The sequence below is a fragment of the Sodiomyces alkalinus genome, assembly GCF_003711515.1.
Source record: "Sodiomyces alkalinus F11 unplaced genomic scaffold SODALscaffold_7, whole genome shotgun sequence".
Taxonomy (NCBI): Eukaryota; Fungi; Ascomycota; class Sordariomycetes; order Glomerellales; family Plectosphaerellaceae; genus Sodiomyces; species Sodiomyces alkalinus.
The window spans coordinates 2094465-2115651 of NW_021167085.1; the positions used below are offsets into that span (position 1 = coordinate 2094465).

Below are 21187 nucleotides of genomic sequence, written 5' to 3' on the forward strand. Positions count from 1 at the left end.
ATTTGGTCTTCCTTTATTAATAGGGCTGGTGATGACGGCTGACATGACCAGCTCATTGCCAGAATCTCTCTATTTCGCTCTCTGAATTCCTGCAGACTCATTTGTCGAAGTCGGGGACTACCTTGCTTGGCGTAGGATGTCCACTACGGTGTATTGTCCCGCCCCGATACCGTCGACTGCCTTAATTATCTGTTACCGACAATTGTTTTGTCAAAAACGGTAACAATTACGGGGTGGGCTAATGCGCATCTCGGTGCTAACCGACGGTGGGGGGAGGGTTCTTTTCCTTTTTTCTCCATTCCTGAGGTGGTCAGTCGAACTGTCGTGTTTTCCACGCGAGGACGGGACGCGATTCGGTCCGTACCTGGAATTCAATCGGTTTCTACGTAATTGCACGTCCTTATCCGCCGCCTGCATCATGGCTCTAATTTTCCATATTTTCCCATTGAAGCTTTCGTCTCCCAATAGCAGCGATCACAGGATTGTTCGTCTCCTGAAATGTCGTCCTAAGTGCAGTCGACCCTGGACATTTCAGTGGCATGGCTCCGACCCTTTTCCTCTTTTATTCCCCTTTAGTGTAGAGCAGAAAAGTGAACGGGAATGACCGACTTGTGCAGACAGTCAGAGCTTCTGGCTCCTCTCGACCGTAGCATCTGACCTCACTCGATTCACTTGAAAGCCTCGCCGTGGAGCGTGGATCCGAACCGCACCTTTGGGCCCAACAACTTCAATAACGACCTTCGTCTTGTCCAGCCCAATCAGTTTGCCAACCTCTCGATGAGGCGATCCAGTATCAGTCGGCCACACTTGAACCTCGTGTCCGGGCTTCAGGCCCTCCTTCACGGCAACGAGGTTCTCTCATGTCGACTTCGTTCAAATCATCCTCGTACCCTGTAGACCAGTATCTCCTCTGCGGCTTCCTCCCCTGTTACCGTCTTGGGCTTGTCCATCCGGGTCTTCGCTGCGGTCACGGCATTCTGGAACCGTGCAATCCACGAATACACTCGCGGGTATTGTTCGGGGCCAAAACGCCCAGAAGGCAGGGCTCCGGACGGCGGCGGGAAAGAGGCCCGTCTCAGTCGTGAGGATGGAGAGGAGACGTTCTAAAGAGTAGGACTCGGGCCGCGAGTCTGAATATTCACCCAGGCGAGGGAGATGCGGGAAGAGGGACTCGAGCTTTGGGGAAATGAGGCGCATATCAAGGTAAATATCACGGTTGATAGCAAGCAAGGGAATGCGACGATACGATATACCGAGTGCGGAGAGATCGGGTCGGGGGAGGAGAGGTGGCTGGATCTGTGAAGAGTGAGGAGCCATGCGTTGCGGGAAGAATAGAGACAGGGGAGGGCCCGTACGCATTGGGAGAAAGGTATACCGCGAAGGAAGAGATACCACACGATCCTTCTGGCGTAAGGGGAGTAAGTATAGTGCTAGAGGATGAGTCTCTTGCTACCATCTATGACAGTCATCTTAGGTGAGACTAAAGCTTGATCAACAGACCGCTGAGGGTGAATTTGAGATTGAGGATACACTCAAGGTACCGTGATGTTCCAGCTCGGATGAGCCCGTATCAATGGACGACTTCGATTCGGTGTATGTACTTCAAATTAGAGCAATTCAAGTCGATGTTGGCTCCTGGTGTGAATGTTGCATTGTTGAAGACGTCGATGTAATCAGACCCCGCGATTGAATGCTCTCGAACCTCGGTGCGACCAGCCCATAGCAGTCTTCACCGTTCTCCTCCAGACACGTGCATACCCATTGGGGGTTCACGAGGAGATCGCCCCTTTTATTTGGCTTTCTTCTATTTAGCTCGTATTGAATCGGGCAGTCGATAGTATTACCGAGTTCGAAATGGATGCAACTCGTGGCTAATACATACACGTATGGATACGTAAAACCATCCGAGCTGTCAACCCCTTAGACAACCCAAATGGCCACCCGTGCTCACAACACAGCAATATTCGGCATGTATCTTGGAAAATGTGCAAAGGATCCAGGGGTCCGTCTTAAATAAGAACCATAAAATATGAGTGTGCCGTGTGATGGTAACTTCAAGCTTCCGAGCACGTCCCGTGCGTAAACCTAGCTCGGGGAGTTAAAGAGAAATAGGATCACGTGTTGTCTCACGTGTCGTAGCGTGTGTAGCGCGTACCGGGAACCCGACCGCCTTCCCAATTGACTAGCCCACACTGCCGTTGGCGGGGGCGGGGCAATATCCTGAGTCACGGTGCCTGACCTAGTGAGCGGCAACTCGGCGAGGGGAAAAAAATATCCATCGACTTCCGGTGTCTTCATTTTTTTTGGGTCACGGAATCTTTGTTGTCAACTTCAAAGGGCGTCAGAGACCACCTCCTCGTCGACCCCTCATCTCAAACGTGGTGATACGTTCTCCTCCACCAAAATATTGGCACGTGGGAAATTGCTGTCGTCCAAAGATGAGCATCAGCTTCCCCAAGACCGAGGAGGAGACCATTCGCTTCTGGCGAGAGGTTGATGCCTTCCAGACGCAGCTTCGCCTGACTGAAGGCTGCGAGCCCTTCACTTTCTATGATGGGCCTCCTTTTGGTATGTGATAGTCTTCCATCTCACTGTTTAGGGGAGTTGCAGCTTACTGACTCACCGGCGTTCAGCTACTGGTACAATACCTTCTTTTCGCTTCAATCGCGTCCCCTAATTATCTTCATTATCCCCTAACAGGCGTACCGCAGGCCTTCCCCACTATGGTCATCTCTTGACGTCCACGATCAAGGATATCATCCCCCGGTATTGGGCAATGAAGGGATATCATGTCAGTCGACGATTCGGCTGGGATACCCATGGCCTACCCGTTGAGTACGAAATCGACAAGAAACACGGCATGTCGGCCCAAGATGCTGTCGCAAAGATGGGCGTTGCCGCCTATAATGCCGAGTGTAGGGCCATCGTCATGAGATACGCCACCGAGTGGAGACAAATAATCGAGCGTTTGGGTCGCTGGATCGACTTCGACAATGACTACAAGGTTGGATTCACCCGAAAGCTTAGCCCCGGCAATTATAAACTACCCAGGCTGACATAACGTGTCGCTGTCTCGCAGTCTATGGACGTCACTTTCATGGAGTCGTGCTGGTGGGTATTCAAGGAGCTCTTCGAGAAGGAGCAAGTATATCGTGCCTACCAGATTATGCCCTACTCGACCGCCCTAGGCACCCCTCTCAGCCAGATCGAAGCGAAGCAGAACGAAAAGATGACCCAGGACCCCGCCATTCTTGTTTCCTTCCCAGTCGTCGGACAAGAAGGCGTAGATGCGTCCTTGGTCATCTACACGACCACGCCTTGGACCCTTCCGTCCAACCTTCTCATTGCCGTCCACCCCGAGTTCGAATATGTCGAGTTCCTCGACGAGAAATCGGCCAAGAAATACATCATCATGGAGAGCGGCCTGCCCTCTTTCTATGGGAAGGATTTCAAGAAGGCCAAGTACAAGATTCTGAGGAAGTTTGTTGGGAAGGACCTGATCGGTTGGAAATACGAGCCACTCTTCCCCTACTTTGCCGAGTCGTACTCGGAGTGCTTCCAAGTCATTGGCGCAGACTACGTGGAGGCAGGTGAGGGTACAGGCCTCGTCCACCAGGCTCCGGCTTTTGGTCAAGAGGACTACGACGCCGCCATCGCCACTGGGTTTATCAGTGAGAAACGCCTACCGCCCTGCCCTGTGGACCAGAAGGGCCATTTCACAGCCGAAGTGCCGGAGTACGCGGGACAACACGTCAAGGCGGCGGACAAGGCCATTCTGAAGGACTTGAGGAAGACTGGCCGTCTCCTGGTGGAAAGCCAGGTCTCGCACGTTGACAAGTTCTGCTGGCGCTCAGATACACAGCTCATTCGAAAGGCCGTCTCATCTTGGTTTATCCGGGTCACCAACTCTGTCCCGGAGATGCTCTCGAATCTGGAGTCCACCAACTGGGTCCCCTCCTTCGTCAAGGAGAAGCGGTTCGGCAACTGGATCGCCAACGCCCACGACTGGAATGTCTCCCGCAACAGGTATTGGGGCACGCCGCTCCCGCTCTGGGTCAGCGACGATTTTGAAGAGGTCATCTGTGTTGGGAGCAGGGACGAGCTGAGGGAGTTGAGTGGCTACGATGGGCCGCTCGACGACTTGCATCGGGACAAGGTTGACCACATCCAGATCCCGTCCAGGAAAGGCAAGGGCATGCTTAAGCGGGTGGATGAGGTTTTCGACTGCTGGTTCGAGTCGGGAAGCATGCCATACGCCTCGGTGCACTACCCCTTTAAGAACGCCGACACTTTCCATGGCGGCCGATTCCCGGCAGACTTCATTGCCGAAGGTCTCGACCAGACCCGAGGCTGGTTTTATACCCTGAGCGTCCTCGGAAACAAGCTGTTCCAGGTGTCGCCGTTTCGGAATTGCATCGTCAACGGCCTCGTCCTTGCTGCAGACGGAAAGAAGATGTCCAAGAGCCTCAAGAACTACCCCGATCCCAGCTCCGTCATAAACGAGTATGGCTCCGATGCCTTGAGGCTCTATCTTATTAACTCCCCCGTGGTCCGGGCCGAGCCACTGCGCTTCAAGGAATCCGGTGTCAAGGAGGTCGTATCTAAAGTTCTACTGCCGCTCTGGAACAGCTACCGGTTCTTCTACGAACAGGCACTGTTGTACAAGAAGAACACAGGCGAAGAATTCACTGCCGACCCTTCGTTCACGGAGGGCAAGGGACTGGAGAACGTCATGGACCGGTGGATCCTTGCCGACTGCCAGAGCATGCTGCAGTTTATCGACCAGGAAATGGCTGGATACCGCCTGTACACGGTCGTTCCACGGTTGCTTCAAGTGCTCGATAACCTCACCAACTGGTACATTCGCTTCAACCGCAAGCGGTTGAAGGGCGTGGCGGGATTGGGCATCGAGGACACCAAGGCTGCATTGAATACGCTCCTTCAGGTTCTCTACACCTTGGTCCGGGCTTTGGCGCCTTTCACCCCCTTCATCACCGAGCACATCTACGGGCTCCTGAAGCCCTTCCTAGGGGAGCTCCTGGCGCAGGCCCCCGATTCGAGAAGTGTGCACTTCCTTCGCTTCCCGACAGTTCAACAGGCGCTATTCGACGAGGTGATTGAGAGAAAGGTGTCGGCCATGCAGAAGGTCATCGATCTGGGACGAACGGCAAGAGAGCGCCGCACCCTCAGTCTGAAGACGCCGTTGAGGTCCATTGTCGTAGTTGCCGACGAGCAGCACCTGTCCGACGTGGAGTCGCTCGTGGACTATGTCAAGGGAGAGCTCAACGTGCAGGAGGTCATCCTGACCACCGACGAGGCGAAGTACGGCATTGTCCTAGAGGCCAAGGTGGACTGGCCTACGCTGGGCAAGAAGCTCAAGAAGGATGTGCAGGTGGTGCGCAAGGCGCTGCCGAGCCTCTCTCAAGAGCAGCTGAGGAATTATCAGGTTGAGAAGACGATGACCATTGGCGGGATCCAGCTCGAGGAGAACGACTTGGAAATCGTACGAGTGATCTCTAAGACCGACGGAGTAGACGGCAAGGCTGCAGTGGAACAGTCGAAGCTTGAGGCGGCCTTCTCGAACGATGTCATCATCCTGCTCGACACCGACGTTTCGGCGGAAGACCTGGTTTACGAGGGCCTGGCGCGTGAGGTGATCAACCGGGTGCAGAGGCTGCGCAAGAAGGCAGGCCTGGTGCCCACGGACGAGGTCCACATGCAGTATGATGTGACTGCGAATCCCGAAAATGTGGACCTGGACAAGGTCCTCGATACCAAGGAAGAGCTCTTCGTGAACGCTCTGCGGGGCACGCTCCAGCCATTGGAGGGAGCGTCAGGAGAGTCGGTCATCTTAGAGGAGGAACAGACTATCGGTGCACTGAGGATGATGCTACGCCTGGCCCGTATTTAAAGAGGGTCCGGGGGTAGGGGTTTGCTCCATCGGGGGCGGCCTGTAGAAGTCGGTGAGCGAGTTTTGACGCATTGTTCTACTGTCGGTAGAAATGACTTTTATGATGCAGCTAGAGCCGGCCATGACCAACAGATGGTCATGTCGCATACCTTAAATAATAAGACGTTGCCTTAGTCCAATAACTTCTTTTCGTTTCCTAACAGGCTTATTTGAGGCAAGGGATGTGGGGATACGTACAAGACCACGATTCGGAAGAATATGGACACCAACCTTGGTACTCAATGTAGGGTAAGTGATCCGATAGTTTATACATTACGTATAGCGCAGACAACTGTACGGATAGACGTTGTGGTTTGCGTTGAGTTCCGAGCTCTGTTAGTGTCAACCGGTGATTCACCAAACGGCAGCTATCCGGGAGGAGACGTGCATCGAGATTGTGGTACTTCGGGCACGTTACAAACCAACCAGATAAAAGTCGGAGTACGGAAACCGCTCGCCCAACCACAAACAAACAAGGTTACAATGAAACTCGGCCCTCCATCCATCAGCTGAAAGGTAGAGAATCCGTCGATTGGATTATACGATTATCCTCATGAATTTGTCTTCGTTTTTGTGTCTAGGGTGAACCCTTCTGCTGTGTACAGTCCATCCTGATCACTCCTAGCAGGGACCCGTAGCTTCACCTTTCACCGCATAAACATCCCGACCGACATCGAAATTCGTCCCTCGACCTCAGGACCCCAACCGACGCACCGCCCTTATCGCACATCCCACATCTCGCGACATGCGGCCTGCTACAATTCTGGGACTCCCATCGTCCCTATTACTGCTGGTCGCAGCCCAAGTCGAAGCCCAGGAGGCACAGCGCAACCCCACGGCCATCCGCAAAATGCCCCTTGATTCTTCGGAGAAGCTCTTTCCCGAATACCTGTCCTTCTCAAACGACCAAGAGGACGCTTACAGAGCGTCGCCGTTTCTCTCCCCGCGCGAGGCCGTTCTAGCTGCCCGGTTGCAGCTGTCCGTTGAGGAAGAGAGTTCGCTAGCAGCCAACGTCAGCACCACGTGGCCAGGCGGTAGGCGGTACCGGCCGGCTTTCCAGTTGCACCAACGAGGAAATAGCTGGAATGGTGTAGGCGACGGAGCCGGATGGGAGCTCCTCAGGAGGGCGAGGGAGTCGTTGAATGCGTTGGAGGGCAGGCATACATGTCCCGAGGGGATGAAAAACTGCGGCGACATCGGGGAGCCCAATAAGTGTTGCATGAGCGGCGAGAACTGCGTCGAGGTGGAAGATCCGAGCGTCGGAAACGTTGCATGTTGTCCCCAAGGTGCAGAGTGCGGAGGACCTGTTGGATCGTGCCCGGATGGCTCGCCGAGCTGCTCGACGGAGCTCGGGGGAGGGTGCTGTATCCCGGGATTTGTGTGTCGGGGTGTGGGATGTGAGTGCCATAGTTTTTTTTCCCTCTCCTTCTGGCCCCCTTCTTTTCTCCTTCTGCATGATGTCTGGGAACATACACTGATTAGAACGTACTCCAGGCGTCCCGAGCCCTCCTGCTGTCCCTTCATCAACATCAACATCAACATCAACAACATCTCAGTCCGTCACGACCGTGACACGCACGTCGACGACAACTGCGGACGGCGGCGGGCTCTCGACGGTCGTTGTTACCGTTATTGTCACGGAAAGCAACGAGCCAAGCCCCGTGACGAGCACTAGGACAAGTACGGTCACTCCTTCCACTTCCAACTCCGCGGCCATCCCTCCTTTCCGACCGACCTCTACAGAGAGTGAAACTACAGAAACAACTACGGCGGGGACGCCGGGCGACTACTGCCCAACAGGCTTCTACGCCTGCCTGGCTCGCGACGGCGGTGGGTGCTGTCGTACAGGTCGAGATTGCGGGACAACCGACTGCCCGTCCACACCGTTAACGACCATCGTGACGGACGGTGCAACCGTGGTGGTGCCAATAACGGACGTGCCTACCGGGTCCGAGCAGACGACGGAGTCATGCGCGAGTGGGTGGTTTCTCTGCGGTCAGGATGCTGGTCCTGTGGCAGGTTGCTGCCCGAGCGGGTACAGTTGCGGGACAGCGAGTTGCTCGACAGTCATCGGGAGCCAGACAGCCGAGGTCCAGAAGCAGTTTCCTGATTCGGGAGCGGCCAGGTGGAGTTTCGGTGGTTGGGCCATTGGCATGACAGTTATGGCAGGAGCTATCGGCGGTGGCTTCATTGTGGCATAAGGTAGGTAGGGGTGGGATTGACTTTGATATACCGAAGCAGGCACTACCACGGAAGAGCACATGACTTGGCTTCAAATCGGAAGTGGCTCTCGAAAAGTTACATTGTTGAGAGTAAGGGACTAGACACGTCATTAGACAGTTCCTCTGGACTCGATGAGTAACCTCGAGGGAAGTTAAAAGGAAATTACTATCCCCAGAAGCCCTCCGTTCTCACTATCACCAGGAGAGGGTAAGATTCGAGCCACAGGTCCAGGCACGTACGGAGTAGTCTGGTTACTCCCACTTCTGACACTCTCCCCTGGTTAACGCAAGTGGCCCCCTGCAGGAAGTGCATCTCAGAAGGAGTCGCCCATCATATTTGACACTCCGGCGATTTGGAGTTCCCCTCCTTCTCCTTGTATCCTGTTTTCTTGTCTCTGCTTCCTGCCCTCCCGTCGACGACCACAACCTACAACTGGATAACAGGGGCTGGCCGTCATAACCATGCTGGTGTCAGGCCAGAGCAACTACTTTCCAGGGGGCGGGGGGAAGAAGCCATAACCATAATCTCGTCGCTCTGTGGCCCTTTCCCTCCTAATTCTCTTCCACAATATCCAGCTATCCTTCGGGTATTTCTCCCGCCTCGTCGGTCAGGATTCAATTCTTCCTCTTCTCGCCTTCTTCCCCTTCTGCACTCATCTTCGTTCGTCACCATATCTGCCAGCCTCTTCTCGGCCATTGCTAACACATCCATTTTTGCTCTCCTCGACTCCTTACTACAGCATTCATCTTGTCATTTCATCATCTTCACCGCGCACGCCGTATTCTCTTCAACCTCGGCAACCACCAGTCACCTTGGTTCGCAATTTATTCGTCTCGGAGGTTTGTCTATAACGTCCCAGCCTCTCCAACGCTGCCATGCTGTTAACAAACCTCTTCCCAGTTGTTCTATCGTGATAAGCCAGTCATGCGTTCAAGCTTTGTGACTTTTGGCCTTACGGCTCTCCTGAAATTCGCTGCCCCTGCCTGGGCCCTCGGTTCTGTTCTTGAGGCCCGCGCCGCACAGGCCGTTGAGGTCTGTGATCCGCCCTCCTCCAGGGGCCAGCCATTCGACAAGCTGTCTTCTTGTGGGAAGGCCAGGGCCATTGAGGAAAACATCTGCCGGCCGGAGAACGGTGGTTCGGAAGCTCTCCAGAAGCATGCCTCCTGCATGTGCAAAGGCGATTTCTTTCCAGTCAAGCTGGCCTGTGAACGCTGCATCCGGGATCATGGCGGAATGTCCGACCGCGACTTCAACTTCTATGGCGGGATCCTTGAGAGATCCCAGAACGACCTCTGCCGGGCCGAGACTCCGGCCGCCCCCTTTGCCACTATTTGGTCTGCTCACCGGGACATTGCCACCATGCCAACATCGGGTGCCACGGCCGTCGTCGACAAACTAGCCACTGCTACTGATGAGGCTGCCACCAAAACAACCGTTCAAAAGCTCGCGGAGTCCTCGGAATCTGTCCCCACCAAGACAGCCGAGCCCACGACGGCGGCCACCGGGGCTATGGAGATTGCGACACCCCTTGTCACGGACACGGCAACCATCCGCAGCTTCGAGTCCTTTACACGCGGGACGAACGGTCTTCTGACTGGTACCCAATACAGGACAGCCGGCCACAACTTGACGACCGGCCGTTTTACCAAGCCTCCCCTCAGGGGGACACCTCGGCATGGTGACTCCGAGCAGGATAAAACGGGTGCTGGGATGCAGATCCAAGTTCTAGCTGGTCTTTTGACAGGTGCCGCGGGAATAGCCGCGGTAGCCCTTTTGTGAATCATTTCAGACAACTGTGTTTCGAGCGGAATGGAGTAGAGGGGTTCATTGGTGGCTTTTTACTGACATGAGCATGGGCATTTTTAACTTGGGTGTACGACGGTTATTACTACAAACCCAGACATGATCAAGCACGCGTTGAAGTTGGTACTATCATCGCAAGGGGGGTGGGTTAATGAGAAATGTTTCTGCCAAGGTAGCAGAGTGCGGTCTTGTGTGTTCAGATCACTCGAACGTCATGATTTGATCAGTGGTTCCTATTGCATCGGTTGAACGTGAAGAAGCCATGAGATATTTCGTCACGGAACTTAAAACGCTGAGATGGATCGCTGAGACCGGACCGGATGCAATGTAATTACTGTAGATTTGCTAAGGTAGGTGGCGGTAGCCATCAGGGTTCTCGGTCTCACCCCTCTCTTCCGGTTCCCAGCGCCCTTTTCAACCGTTTCCTCCCTTCCCCACGACCTCAACTCAACCCTTTAATGTCAACGACATACCACCTAGCTGGTCCAATTTCGACTTGGAAATCCAAATTGTCTTCCTTTGCACTGCGTTTCCTCTCACTTTCATCCAGTTGCTCGTTTGGGCATCGTTCCGTTTCACCCTGGCTTGAAATAGCCATACTTTACTCAGGCATGTGCTTGAAGGGCTTGGCCAAGTTCTCCTGGCAGAACGGAAGCTTGCCGACGGTCCAGATTTCGGTATCCTGATAAAGAGAAAAAGGTAAGTATGTTGCGGTCTCTCCTTTTTTCTCGTTTTCTTCCCTTTAACAACGGCATTGTCTTTCCCCCTCCTCGTACACCAAGTCCCCTTTCCCCGCTGAATATGTTTCCGGTGTTGTTCCCTGTCTCTCTTTACCCCCCTTTCTTTTCTTCCAAGTGGACGCCACCAGTATGGAGGGAGGAACAAAGGAATGAAAGCAGGTGGTTACTCACAGGCTTGAGGTTCTTCTTGATGTCTGAATCCAGGGTGCCGGCCTTCAGGGCGATGATTTCCGGAGCGGCCTCCGGGTCATGAGCGATGGGGCTGCCGCACTCGGAGCAGAAGATGCGGTGGACGGCCTTGCCAGAAGATCCAACGCCAGCCCACGACTTGGTCGGACCATTGATGGTGAGCTTGTCCTTGGGGACGACGGCGACCAGGGCTGGAAAATTCAAACAGATGGTTAGACTTTGAAAGTCTTCTCAAGGTCTACTTGGACTCTTTCTCCTCTGCCACCTATTTTCGAACCAACCCCCCAACCCCAACCCCCCCCCCCCCCCTTTTTTTTTTCTTCCCTTTTTCCTCAGTAAGGCGCTTTCCAGCGGCCCCTTGATTCCTCTTCATCTCAACTCTACGATTTCATGTCGAAGTGCCGCCATCACACGCCGACGGTGACGGGCGAACGAAAGGCTGGGGAGTTTGTCTGGATCGAGACGATGAAAAAACCTCGGGGTAAGCACTCACAATAGGTGGAGCCCGACTGGCGCTGGCAGTCGTCGCAGTGGTCGTAGCCCGTCAGGAGAGGGGCGTCGACGTCCGCCGTGTAGGTGACGGCCTTGCAGAGGCAGTGTCCGGTGAGAGGCATTTCGACTACGATGGATTGATTGATGCCTGTCGTTCTTTGGAAGCAAGGACAAGTGTCAACTGAAGCTGTTGGTTACGAATTGGAAGCACGATAAATGTTTTGATGGGGTGTGGACAAGGAGCTTATGGAGGAAACGGACGGAGGAGGCGGGGTAGCTTAAGAAGGGAGGGGCAAGGGAGGGGCAAGGGAGGGGTGAGAGGGATTCCATGACCTCAGCTACTCCAGCGGCCCGTGGTATGGAGGTGGACGTGGACGATAGGTGATTCGGCGGGGGTTCTGGGACTCGAGTGTGGCTTCTTGCATGGCAGGGAAACTGAACGGGACCTATCTACCTACGTCCTACGTAAGTCTATGTGGCTGACTGGATTACCTGGGCTTGGGGCAGAAGAGACGGGCTAATATGTATATGTGCTGATGCGGAACGTAGATGCTTGAACCCCGAGATGTGAGACTGTACTCGGTGGTGGCCGGCTAGAGATGAACCCCCTTTCCATACTTCTTGGTTCGCCCGCTTGCCTGAATCTACGGCATGTCTCATCACTTGGTCGAGATTCTCTCCCCTCACCTGGAGCCACCTAATAAGGGTCTTCCTTGCAGGCGGAGAGATATCGCAAAAGCCAAAGTAAGTCGATTCCTATCCCAGGAGAAGTTCGAGTGAACTAACGGGAGGAGACAGGTACGTTATAGCACCATCCACCGTAGCTTCGATGTACCGTGTATCATGGTCCCCCCCGCCGAGAACGAGCAGAAAAGTGCGTAATGATTACAATGTTTAGTAAAAATATGCGGGGAACTAATGCAGCCTGGCGTCAACGCGAGCGGGACGGAGGGGTGGATGGGCGTTTGCTGCACATAGTGTACGTGTAGTTCTGATTGAGTTCCAAATACCGGGACGCATGGACGCGGGTGATACATACCTACTCTTACATTTGCCTCAGTAAATTCTCTCACGGGCTGATTGAGTGGCGGGAATTAATCACAAAAGGCATTGTGTTGAAAGGGAAAAGGCAGAGAGAGGAAAGGAACCTCAGAGTAGATGCCGAGTAGAAACCTTCTGTCGGACTACCTGGGTGATCCTTGATTTACGAAGTTTATGTTCTTAATTATCCCGAGTAACCATATACCTACATATCAAAAGGAGACAAGTCAAGTTACTACGAACCATGTGCGCTACGCCTACAACTTCAATGTCTTAGGGAACCCCTAGTCGGCTGTCCCTGAACCGACCCAGGGACGATCATTGCCGGTGAAGTTACTTGAGTCGCATGCATAGTACAAAATATTATCGCATCTTGAAATCAAGAGAGCCGGGACAGCTTACGAGACCTATCTGCGCTGTCAACATGGAACACATGCCTACTCTGACCCGAATCCCTGAAAATGTCTGCCATTATACTGCGTGAGTTTGGTTCGCGTCGAAACCATCATACATACATGTTTGACGAGTTGTTTACTGTTCAAAAAAGAGCCTGAGATCTTCTGCCTCGGTCGTTACCAGAGTGGACGTAACCTGTCCGTCCCTGGCACACCCGCTCCTTACCTTAAGGTACCTTACGAACACTAAGGTACCTTACATAGACCCTGCGCTACGGGGAAGTTGATGGGATGTTGATGTAGAGCCTGAGAGAACGGTAATGCAACGGCAGCCACGCGAGTTTCAACGGCCAGATAACGGCGGGAAGACGCTTAGGTACCCAGGTTCAAAGACGCGACAACTTTAAACAGACCATGCAAGACTGGCTACATACCTACCAGAGATTGGCCACCGTCAATAAACGCTGGTCCATTCTCTTGGAAAAGAGAGAATTTCACAGGTCCCAAGGGCTGATAAGGGGCGACTTTCTTACGTAATCCCGTTACTTCCTGTTGCTGGGGCGGCCGAGTCGGAACTCGGAGCTAAGAGGCGAATCTTTCGTTGTGGCGCACGGACTTTAGCCGGTCGTACCCCAGCCCGACCGCAAGCCACAGTATCCCCTCAGACCGATTGACTCAGCGCCCCGCGTTGGTCAGCCCCGAGTCGCCCTCAATTCCATCGTCTTCCACGACCTTTATATACCAAACAACCCGCCTTCTACCATCCCAAATAGCAACGTTTCCCGTAAAATACCCACCTATATTATCGTTTTACCTGTCGCGTGCGTTATACCTTACACAACACACAACAAAACGACGCTTCCTTCCACAGACAGAACATCTCCTGGCTAGCCACTTTCAAAACGGACACATTGCAACAATAAACAGTCAACATGTCGGACGAGTGGGATAATGTCACCAAGATTGGTAGCCGAGTGCGTGGTGGCGCGGCTTCGCGCGAGACCGTTGTGAGAGGAAAGGGTGCCACCAATGCTGCATTCCGTGCTGGCGGTGTAGCGACCGAAAAGAAGTTTGCATCTGGCAATGCTGTATGTGCCCATTGGATTTCGAAACCACTTTCTTTGTTATTTGGGGGGTTTTTTTTTTCGTCCTTTACCCTTCCTTTGCCACTCCTTCTCTTCCCCTCCCTTTGAGCTTGGTATATGCGCAAATTTCTCTATATAAACCACTAACCTGGATTCACAACCCCATGGACAGGCAAAAGGCAACACCGAAGGTCAGCGCCTCACAAAGGTCGACCGGTCAGATGACATCATCAAGCCCAACACCATCGGCAAGGAGGTCGGCGACATCATCTCCCAGACTCGCCAGAAGATTGAACCAAAGATGACCCAAAAGGATCTCGCCACCAAGTGCAACACCACCCAGTCTGTCATCGCCGACTTTGAGCGTGGCACCGCCATCCCCGACCAGAAGATCCTCTCCGCCATGGAGCGCGTGCTCAACGTTAAGCTCCGGGGGTCCGGCATCGGCGAGCCCAAGTTTGGCAAGAAGAAATAAACGGCAGTTGCGGTCACTTAGATTGTGAACCGAGTCGACAAGCGCCTGGGGAAATGAACAACTATGCTGATGGAAAACAGCTTCCGTCGAGAGCTGCGGCAGGCCGAGAGTGAGAGGCTGTTATGGAGACGACCAGTCTGAGACCGGTGGCTGACGGACACCTGGTGTATAGTCTGCAGGAGGAAGGGTCAGAATTCCCCTTACTCCAAGTCCCTGAGGACGCAATTCCATCGTCGCTTCCAGGGCATTTTAGGAGTTCCATGCAAGGCGTTATAGCATCATGAGATTGCCTCCATTACCCGTCTTTTCGCGGCTCATAGACGTCCTCAATAGAAAAAAGGTTGCCTCGCCACGCTTTAGGATCACACCATTTTTATTTCTTTTGGTTCTTCCTCGTCCTCAACACCCGTTATTTCCTATAATTCTGTTTCCCTCGCAAACAAAACAGACCTATTTCCCATCGTATTATGAAATACAGTACGTGAACAATGTTGTGTTGGCTGTCTGATCCAAGAAAAAAAAAACACCCCAAGAACGCCCACAGGACCTCTCCCGAAAACCATACAGCTTCTCCAAACAACTCGAAAACCATGGGGTATCTTTCCATCCTTCATTTCACCAATAAACATCAACATCAGAGCCTGCCCACGCGGGCCGCAATCTCCGTGTCATATGGCTTTCTCCTTGTCTGAATCACAACATGTTCCTTGCCGCCCATGCTCACCACTCGGAACCACTCGGGGGCAACTTCATTGGCGAGAATCTTCACCGTGTCGATGCCTTCTTCGACCGGCATGGGGACACGTAGCGAGTCCTTGAGTTTCTGCTGGAGTACTGCCATGGTGAAAGAGAGCACTGGAAGCCCATTGGGGTTTGACGAACTTGCCAGCATGCCGATAATGGCTGCGACGTCACATGCTCTCATGATAGCCCTTTTCCGCCCCAGTTCTGGGCCCGAGGGCAGTTGAATCTGGGAATTGGCCATCTCCTTGGCGCGAATGCGGTCGAGCAGGCTCATCTTCTTGCCTTCGGGGGCGGCGTCGGCCCTTATGGCATTGTGCTTCGTCTCCTTCTCCTGCTGCTTGATTGCAATCCCACTCTTGAGCTCTGCTAGAGCGCGATGCCCTTTCGCTAGCAGAGGATTTTGCTTCCCGGTGAGAGGGTTGTGCCGCGGTGTGATGTCGGCCTTGGGTAGATCGTCGAAGGATAAATTGTCGAAGGATACGTCTAGGTCGTTCATATCGTCCGTGATGCGCTCCGCGCAGAGGATATGGAGGTTCTTCTCGAACTGTCTGCAGAGCGCGTCTTCATCGATGGCACCGGTGGTCTTGCTCGTGTCGATTTCGAGACAGAGTTTCCCGCGACCATAGTCGGTGACGATGAATGGCGAACCGGCTGCGGCTACTGCCGCACCGCACTTTGCGGGCTTCAAGTCTTGAATGGCGATGCACCTCCTGATGTCGTCCACCGTCACTTTGCGCTTTCCCCATGTTCGCGACACCTGAGGCGTGATGTCGCTAATATCGATAGGCGTGTTGTTGTTTTGGTGGGTAATTTGGAGAATGACTGTCTTCAGAATCGCCTTTTGCAGGTCAAGAAGCTCCAAGAGCTCGGCCGGCAATCGCGACTTCGCCGCCTCTCGTTCGGCAGGGCGCTTAGACGAGACATGCGGCCCGGCCTCCTTTGAACGTCCGACCTTCCGCACCGAATCACGGCCATCTTTCTTCGCGCTGGAAATGAGTGTCGATTTGTGTACCTTGCGGTACGTCTCAGCAAGCGTAAGTTGTGTAGAGTGACTCGACACAGACTTCGCAGACCTTTTCGTCACTGAAGGAGAAGCGGCGGCCGGGATTTCGTCCTTCGACGCGTCACGCTTGACACGCTGACGCTTGAGAGACTTGGAAGCTGAAGGGGTAGTCGGACTAGTGCCATCATCCTCGGTAGGAGCTTTCCGCTTTTTCTTGTTGGGAGTCCTGTCCTTGACCAAGATGTCCGCCTTTTCAGGAACGGCAAGGGCAACGGAGGGGCGGACAGAGGTATTATTGTTCTCCTCGTCACTGGTGTCGCAAATAACCGTGACGGTAACGGGTTCGTAGGCCTTCGAGTTCGGTATGCACGCGGCAAGCACCTTCTTCACGGGCCCATCGACGCTGGAGACCTGAGCCTTGGACAGCCGAGCGTACTTGCTAATGGAGTTCGTGGTGACTGGCTTCACAACACGCTGAACCTGCCTCCGGTTGGCTACTCGGGCCATGGCGAGAGGGTTGAAAGTCACGGCCGGGTTGAGAGGGCAGGGGAGGACAGATCAAGGCAAGAGTTGTCGTCAAAGTGGAGGATTGATGTTACTGGAATAAGATGAAGACGTTATAGGTCTGTCGGTGTCAGGTGTCAGTTACTCTCACAGACTGAGAAGGCGTATAGCAGAGAATTAATGGAATTTGGTAAGGGTTTGGTTAGGAAAGATAGACCTGGAAGGGAGGGAGGCGTTCAGCTTGTAATTAAAAAGTCTCTACATTCGAGCAGTGGAGATATCAGCCTGGCCCCTGCTCCAGGGAGCGTGTCCCGAGCTGGGTTTTGGAAACACGACTCGGACGCGTCCATTGGCGAGCGACGCGGAAGTACCGCGTAGAGTGGTCGCGACAAGTGGTCCCTGCACGCGACATGGAGGCGGTACCGGCCCAATATCGGGTAATTCCAGCGCCGGCTTGAGGATTGGATTTTCCATCGAGCTGTCGCCCCACAGATCACCACGACAACAACCTGGAAGAATTGCCGCGAATTTCACATCGGAGTACAACGTAATTACGGATCGGATACGTCATAAAATTACAGTTAGATATGCAGGCTAATTACCTTAACTAGGAGGTGGACCTCACAGTTCTGACAATTTGTCATACTAAGCAAGGGACGATAAGATGTATTCAGCTTATCGATCCAGCAGTAGCAGACATACCACGAACCAACAGGTCGTCGACACAGCACCATCTCGCTTGCATAGCTAAGGGACGGCAACCACGAGAGGCATCTCCACGATCTGGAAGGGTCGAGGCCACATCCAGATTCCTGGATGTCAGGCCACCGGAGGTTGGACGTCAGGCCACTAAGAGCCAACAGGGGGTCGGGACACGTCAGGGATCTGATATCTGCCGATTACCGATTCCTGAAGGTGGGAGTACAAGTCGAGGGTTAGGATATCGGGTGTGACAGTCTTGTATCGAGGGAGGTTAGGCCGGGGATAGACAGGAGGATCCTAGTTAGACCCCGGATGGCTATATAAGGAGCGCCTCGAAGACCTCTTTTAAGAGGCGGGCAATAAATAATCTAAGCATTCAGACCCCTCCTATATAGACTAACCTCTATTCACAAAGGTGTCTTCGTGTGGAGTGGAGCACCTCTATAGTCTATGGGACGTGTCGGTTGTCAACTCTTGCTCCACTCCACACGAAGACACCTTTGTGAATAGAGGCACTCCTTATAGCCATCCGGGGTCTAACTAGGATCCTCCTGTCCATCCCCTGCCTGACCTCCCTCGATACAAGACTGTCACACCCGAATTTGTCCATGATGAGCTTCGACTGGACGCCACTCTATTGGCTCTGATACCATCGGTGTTAATGCAGCTCTGAGATCCCATATCGGGTGCGACTTGTCAGTCTTGTCTCAAGCCTCCTCTTGTTGCCGTTTGGGTTACAGTACGGCAAGGGCCAACCAGCAACAGAGGTGTCTCAAAGAATGTGCAATGCGAGTTCACAAACACAGCATGCAAAATAATAGGTGTAGACAAGTCCCAATGATATTATTACTTTCCCAGTGCCTAATTCTCGTCTAGATGCTCCAACGAATAATAGATAATAGAAACATGATACAGTCATGGCCAAGGCTTGCCTTGCCGCCTTGTTCCTTTTGTTTGTGCAATGCCCAGCCCCAAATAACCATATAACCCAAAACAAAAAGGAAAGGAGAGTGAACTCCTTCTGACCATCGCCTGCCTTTCGAATGCATGATTTCACACTCCAGTACGCCCCGGCCAAATTGGTCCATACCCAGTTGGTGATACAACAGACAAGGTCTCAAATACAAAGGAACACAAAGGCCGTGGCATCGTCCGTGTCGTTTCACACAAGACGCACCCCGCTATGCTGGGTAAAATTTGTGCAGTGTGTCGAAAGACAAGAGATACCACCGCCCTTCCAAACGCCATCGGCGTATTTGGGCGCTTCAGCGCCGCACTGAGGCGGGCCAATGGTCTGGCGCGAAGGAGACGGGACTGGGAGGCGGTGGGGCGGGGACGCTGTACTCTTGCTCCTGGATGATGCGGACAGGTGTTGATGGGCGGTTGTGGCTGGAGGAGGCGAGAGTCTCACTGAGACCAGTCAAGATATCTTGACCCGTCAACAGCCGGAGGTCTCCCCTGGAGGAAGCCACGGGGAGTGGCGAAGCGATTTGGCTCGCGGACATTCTTATCTGGAGCAAAAGGGGGTTGGGAGGACGACTGAGGGTTGCCATGTCAGCTTCCAAGGAGCCACTAGTGACACTGGCAATTGGCTTACAGTTGTCAGAAGCCCTCTGGACTGAGCTTGGTATCGGAGTTCGGGAATAGTTTGGAGGTGATGTGAGTCGGTTGGGATAGAGTGAGCCGGTAAGAGGCAGGTTGTCGTACTTGGGCTGTCGAAGTTCAAAAAGTAGTGGACAATGTTGCATTGGGAGAGGAATGAAACCTGCAGGTTCCAGCAGAATGGGAGGGAAACTAGCCGTATATTTAAAAGCTGGGGCTAGAAGGGCAGAGCAAACTACTTTCGTACAAACTACCGACGAGCTCCGACTCTGGTTCGGAAAGAGAGACAGGGTTGCCCAACGGGGGCTGTTACGCCCATTGACGGCTTGTGGAGTGGATGCGGGTGCCAGAAACATGTGTCCTTCCTTCAGCCCCTGTCCGACCAACCCCCAACGTTCCTTCCCTCTTGAGCCTTGGATTATCCGGGGAGGGCGGGGAGGGCTTTCCTTAGACAGGGCGGTTGAGACAGCCAGGGGGGTTAGTACACGTACATAGGTACGTGGCAAGGGACAGGGTGTTGGGCAAGTACACCTTACCGAGTAGGGCCAGGCGAAAGGAAGTTGAGACTGGGTAAAGGGAATAATTACACATGAAAAAAAAAAAAAAACGAAAAAAAGTAAAGGGAGGAAAAGGGGAAAGAGAAAAACACATAGTACGACGAATCCGTACGCGGCACACACGGGTAAGGTTGCAGTAGCTGCGAAGCCCAAGCAAAAACGTGGAGAAAGCTCGTCAGGGGTTTAACCGGGGGCACAGGGGTATGCTCGGGGAAGGGGACATATGTAGCTACATACCTATACATATGAAATGAGCACAAGGGAGCTGAAATTTTCGACGGCTTGGCCCTAGCGACTACAGCGTATGTACTATCGATTTGTTTGCTCTTGTATGCAGTAAGGCCTGGAGCTCTTAGTCCTGTGTCTGAAGCTACCTGCACTTGAAGAAGATGACTCTAGGAAGATGAAGGTGTTGCCCAAGGTAGTGCATGCTCGATATTGTGGGATTCAGTCGCCGGCGGTGGGGCATCTGGGGAAGCGTGTCTCGGTGAATGTCCGGGGCACCGGTAATGTACGATACCTAGGTACCTTAGTACATAGGTGGTGTACTTCGCAATTAATTAAGGCAAGGTACTTCATGAAAGGGGCATTGGAAAGGAGACGGAGCCCGCCTCACTCCATGATTTATCTATCGAAACAGACTAAGCGATATCAACCAGGCCGTGCCGAAAACAGTAATTGCACCTCAGAGAGAGGCGCCTCGGCCTGAAAGGTCCAAACAGGGCAGCTCCATGTGTCCGGGACCCCGGAGACGGCAATCCGTCAGTCAGGCTAAACCCATATGTAGAAGGGGATAAATACGAAAGGAATGTTCTACGGACATGCATCCATGATAGCCGAGGAGCCAGGGGCGGAAAAAACCACCTACCACGGACCAGGAATTGTCCTTGTCATATTAAACTGAGACGGCACGGAGGGCTAAGTGACTAATTAATTCGTAGGTACCTTAAGGTTAATTTATAAAGTTAGATACGTACAACGTGGGGAGTTGAGGGATGATATGTCGATAAATATGTTATCAGAATCTGTGCTCGTCTGACAAACAGTTCACAATCCTGCGAAGTACATCTCGGGAGCGAGTGGGGGCCAAAAGATAAAAAAAAAATCAAGGCAAACTCGCTGCTCTTATGAATTTTGGGAACTTCTTCCTATCTATGTTAGATAGGATGGGGGAAGGATGTGGTGGCTGACTGACCGTTTTCATCGTCTATCGGGGGCCGAAATGGCAAGGCATCAACCATCAACGACTTGGTTTGGAACCATTCGCTGTTATTGAGTTGATGACTTGCCCGAGGAGTACGAAGTACCGAATTAACCTGGGCAGATTTTCCCCCCTCCCCCCTTTTTTTTTAAAAAAAAAAAATCGAGGAAAAAGAGAGTGAGAAAGTTGATGGCATGGTGAATGGACACGTTTTCAAGCAAACTGAAAATCCGTCCCACTCCCGAGACCTTGGGACGGGTTGGTATTTGTCGGTTTGTGATCCACGGCTGGCCGAGGCGACGTGGTCAGGGGTCGGGAGATGGAACCTGCACTAATCGGGCATCCCGTGACAATTGGTGAAATACCTACATGGTTAAACCACCTACCTGCTACACGTTCAGGCACATGTTTGCGAGGGCATCATCGGGCCGCAAGTGAGTGGTCATGGCACGGCATCTTTTTTTTTTTTCTTTTTCTTTTT

General features: G+C 53.1%; 8 protein-coding genes across 8 annotated transcripts; 4 read left to right on the top strand and 4 right to left on the bottom strand.

The window, feature by feature from the left end:
• Positions 1–310: 310 nt before the first annotated feature.
• On the bottom strand, positions 311–1359 carry SODALDRAFT_361415 (hypothetical protein; the record flags this gene model as incomplete). Its single annotated transcript, XM_028614362.1, has 5 exons — positions 311–364; positions 479–522; positions 597–608; positions 711–857; positions 933–1359. 5 exons carry the CDS (start codon positions 1357–1359, stop codon positions 311–313), a joined length of 684 nt encoding a protein of 227 aa, XP_028465492.1.
• A 928-nt stretch (positions 1360–2287) lies between these two features.
• On the top strand, positions 2288–6091 carry SODALDRAFT_351909 (isoleucyl-tRNA synthetase). The gene is made up of 4 exons (XM_028613564.1): positions 2288–2568; positions 2634–2639; positions 2712–3004; positions 3080–6091. The coding sequence occupies exons 1-4, from the start codon at positions 2439–2441 to the stop codon at positions 5909–5911; spliced, it is 3261 nt and encodes a 1086-aa protein (XP_028465493.1). The 5' UTR covers positions 2288–2438; the 3' UTR covers positions 5912–6091.
• A 604-nt stretch (positions 6092–6695) lies between these two features.
• On the top strand, positions 6696–8151 carry SODALDRAFT_340862 (hypothetical protein; the record flags this gene model as incomplete). Its single annotated transcript, XM_028612995.1, has 2 exons — positions 6696–7347; positions 7445–8151. The coding sequence occupies 2 exons, from the start codon at positions 6696–6698 to the stop codon at positions 8149–8151; spliced, it is 1359 nt and encodes a 452-aa protein (XP_028465494.1).
• A 522-nt stretch (positions 8152–8673) lies between these two features.
• Positions 8674–10197, top strand: SODALDRAFT_203184 (hypothetical protein). The gene is made up of 2 exons (XM_028607222.1): positions 8674–9012; positions 9074–10197. Exon 2 carries the CDS (start codon positions 9098–9100, stop codon positions 9950–9952), a length of 855 nt encoding a protein of 284 aa, XP_028465495.1. The 5' UTR covers positions 8674–9012; positions 9074–9097; the 3' UTR covers positions 9953–10197.
• An 88-nt stretch (positions 10198–10285) lies between these two features.
• On the bottom strand, positions 10286–11853 carry SODALDRAFT_351912 (glutathione-dependent formaldehyde-activating enzyme). The gene is made up of 3 exons (XM_028613565.1): positions 11399–11853; positions 10888–11096; positions 10286–10658 (listed from the first exon to the last, which is right to left on the bottom strand). Exons 1-3 carry the CDS (start codon positions 11517–11519, stop codon positions 10578–10580), a joined length of 411 nt encoding a protein of 136 aa, XP_028465496.1. The 5' UTR covers positions 11520–11853; the 3' UTR covers positions 10286–10577.
• Positions 11854–13629: 1776 nt separating this feature from the next.
• Positions 13630–14856, top strand: SODALDRAFT_334815 (multi protein-bridging factor 1). Its single transcript, XM_028612302.1, has 2 exons — positions 13630–13921; positions 14091–14856. The coding sequence occupies exons 1-2, from the start codon at positions 13766–13768 to the stop codon at positions 14391–14393; spliced, it is 459 nt and encodes a 152-aa protein (XP_028465497.1). The 5' UTR covers positions 13630–13765; the 3' UTR covers positions 14394–14856.
• On the bottom strand, positions 14798–16901 carry SODALDRAFT_334816 (hypothetical protein). Its single transcript, XM_028612303.1, has one exon. It carries the CDS (start codon positions 16645–16647, stop codon positions 15028–15030), a length of 1620 nt encoding a protein of 539 aa, XP_028465498.1. The 5' UTR covers positions 16648–16901; the 3' UTR covers positions 14798–15027.
• Positions 16902–18179: 1278 nt separating this feature from the next.
• SODALDRAFT_334819 (hypothetical protein) lies at positions 18180–19095 on the bottom strand. Its single transcript, XM_028612304.1, has 2 exons — positions 18944–19095; positions 18180–18885 (listed from the first exon to the last, which is right to left on the bottom strand). Exon 2 carries the CDS (start codon positions 18849–18851, stop codon positions 18612–18614), a length of 240 nt encoding a protein of 79 aa, XP_028465499.1. The 5' UTR covers positions 18852–18885; positions 18944–19095; the 3' UTR covers positions 18180–18611.
• Positions 19096–21187: the final 2092 nt, after the last annotated feature.

What these genes read in the sequence shown, in the direction of transcription:
- SODALDRAFT_351909 (XM_028613564.1), top strand. Translation starts at nt 2,439, where the DNA reads ATGAGCATCAGCTTCCCCAAGACCGAGGAGGAGACCATTCGCTTCTGG. An exon ending in ACTTCGACAATGACTACAAG is followed by an intron (nt 3,005 to 3,079) that starts GTTGGATTCACC and finishes GCTGTCTCGCAG; the next exon opens with TCTATGGACGTCACTTTCAT.
- SODALDRAFT_203184 (XM_028607222.1), top strand. Translation starts at nt 9,098, where the DNA reads ATGCGTTCAAGCTTTGTGACTTTTGGCCTTACGGCTCTCCTGAAATTC.
- SODALDRAFT_351912 (XM_028613565.1), bottom strand. Translation starts at nt 11,519, where the DNA reads ATGCCTCTCACCGGACACTGCCTCTGCAAGGCCGTCACCTACACGGCG. An exon ending in CCAGTCGGGCTCCACCTATT is followed by an intron (nt 11,097 to 11,398) that starts GTGAGTGCTTAC and finishes TGAATTTTCCAG; the next exon opens with CCCTGGTCGCCGTCGTCCCC. An exon ending in TCAAGAAGAACCTCAAGCCT is followed by an intron (nt 10,659 to 10,887) that starts GTGAGTAACCAC and finishes TCTCTTTATCAG; the next exon opens with GATACCGAAATCTGGACCGT.
- SODALDRAFT_334815 (XM_028612302.1), top strand. Translation starts at nt 13,766, where the DNA reads ATGTCGGACGAGTGGGATAATGTCACCAAGATTGGTAGCCGAGTGCGT. An exon ending in AGTTTGCATCTGGCAATGCT is followed by an intron (nt 13,922 to 14,090) that starts GTATGTGCCCAT and finishes CCCCATGGACAG; the next exon opens with GCAAAAGGCAACACCGAAGG.
- SODALDRAFT_334816 (XM_028612303.1), bottom strand. Translation starts at nt 16,647, where the DNA reads ATGGCCCGAGTAGCCAACCGGAGGCAGGTTCAGCGTGTTGTGAAGCCA.
- SODALDRAFT_334819 (XM_028612304.1), bottom strand. Translation starts at nt 18,851, where the DNA reads ATGTCCGCGAGCCAAATCGCTTCGCCACTCCCCGTGGCTTCCTCCAGG.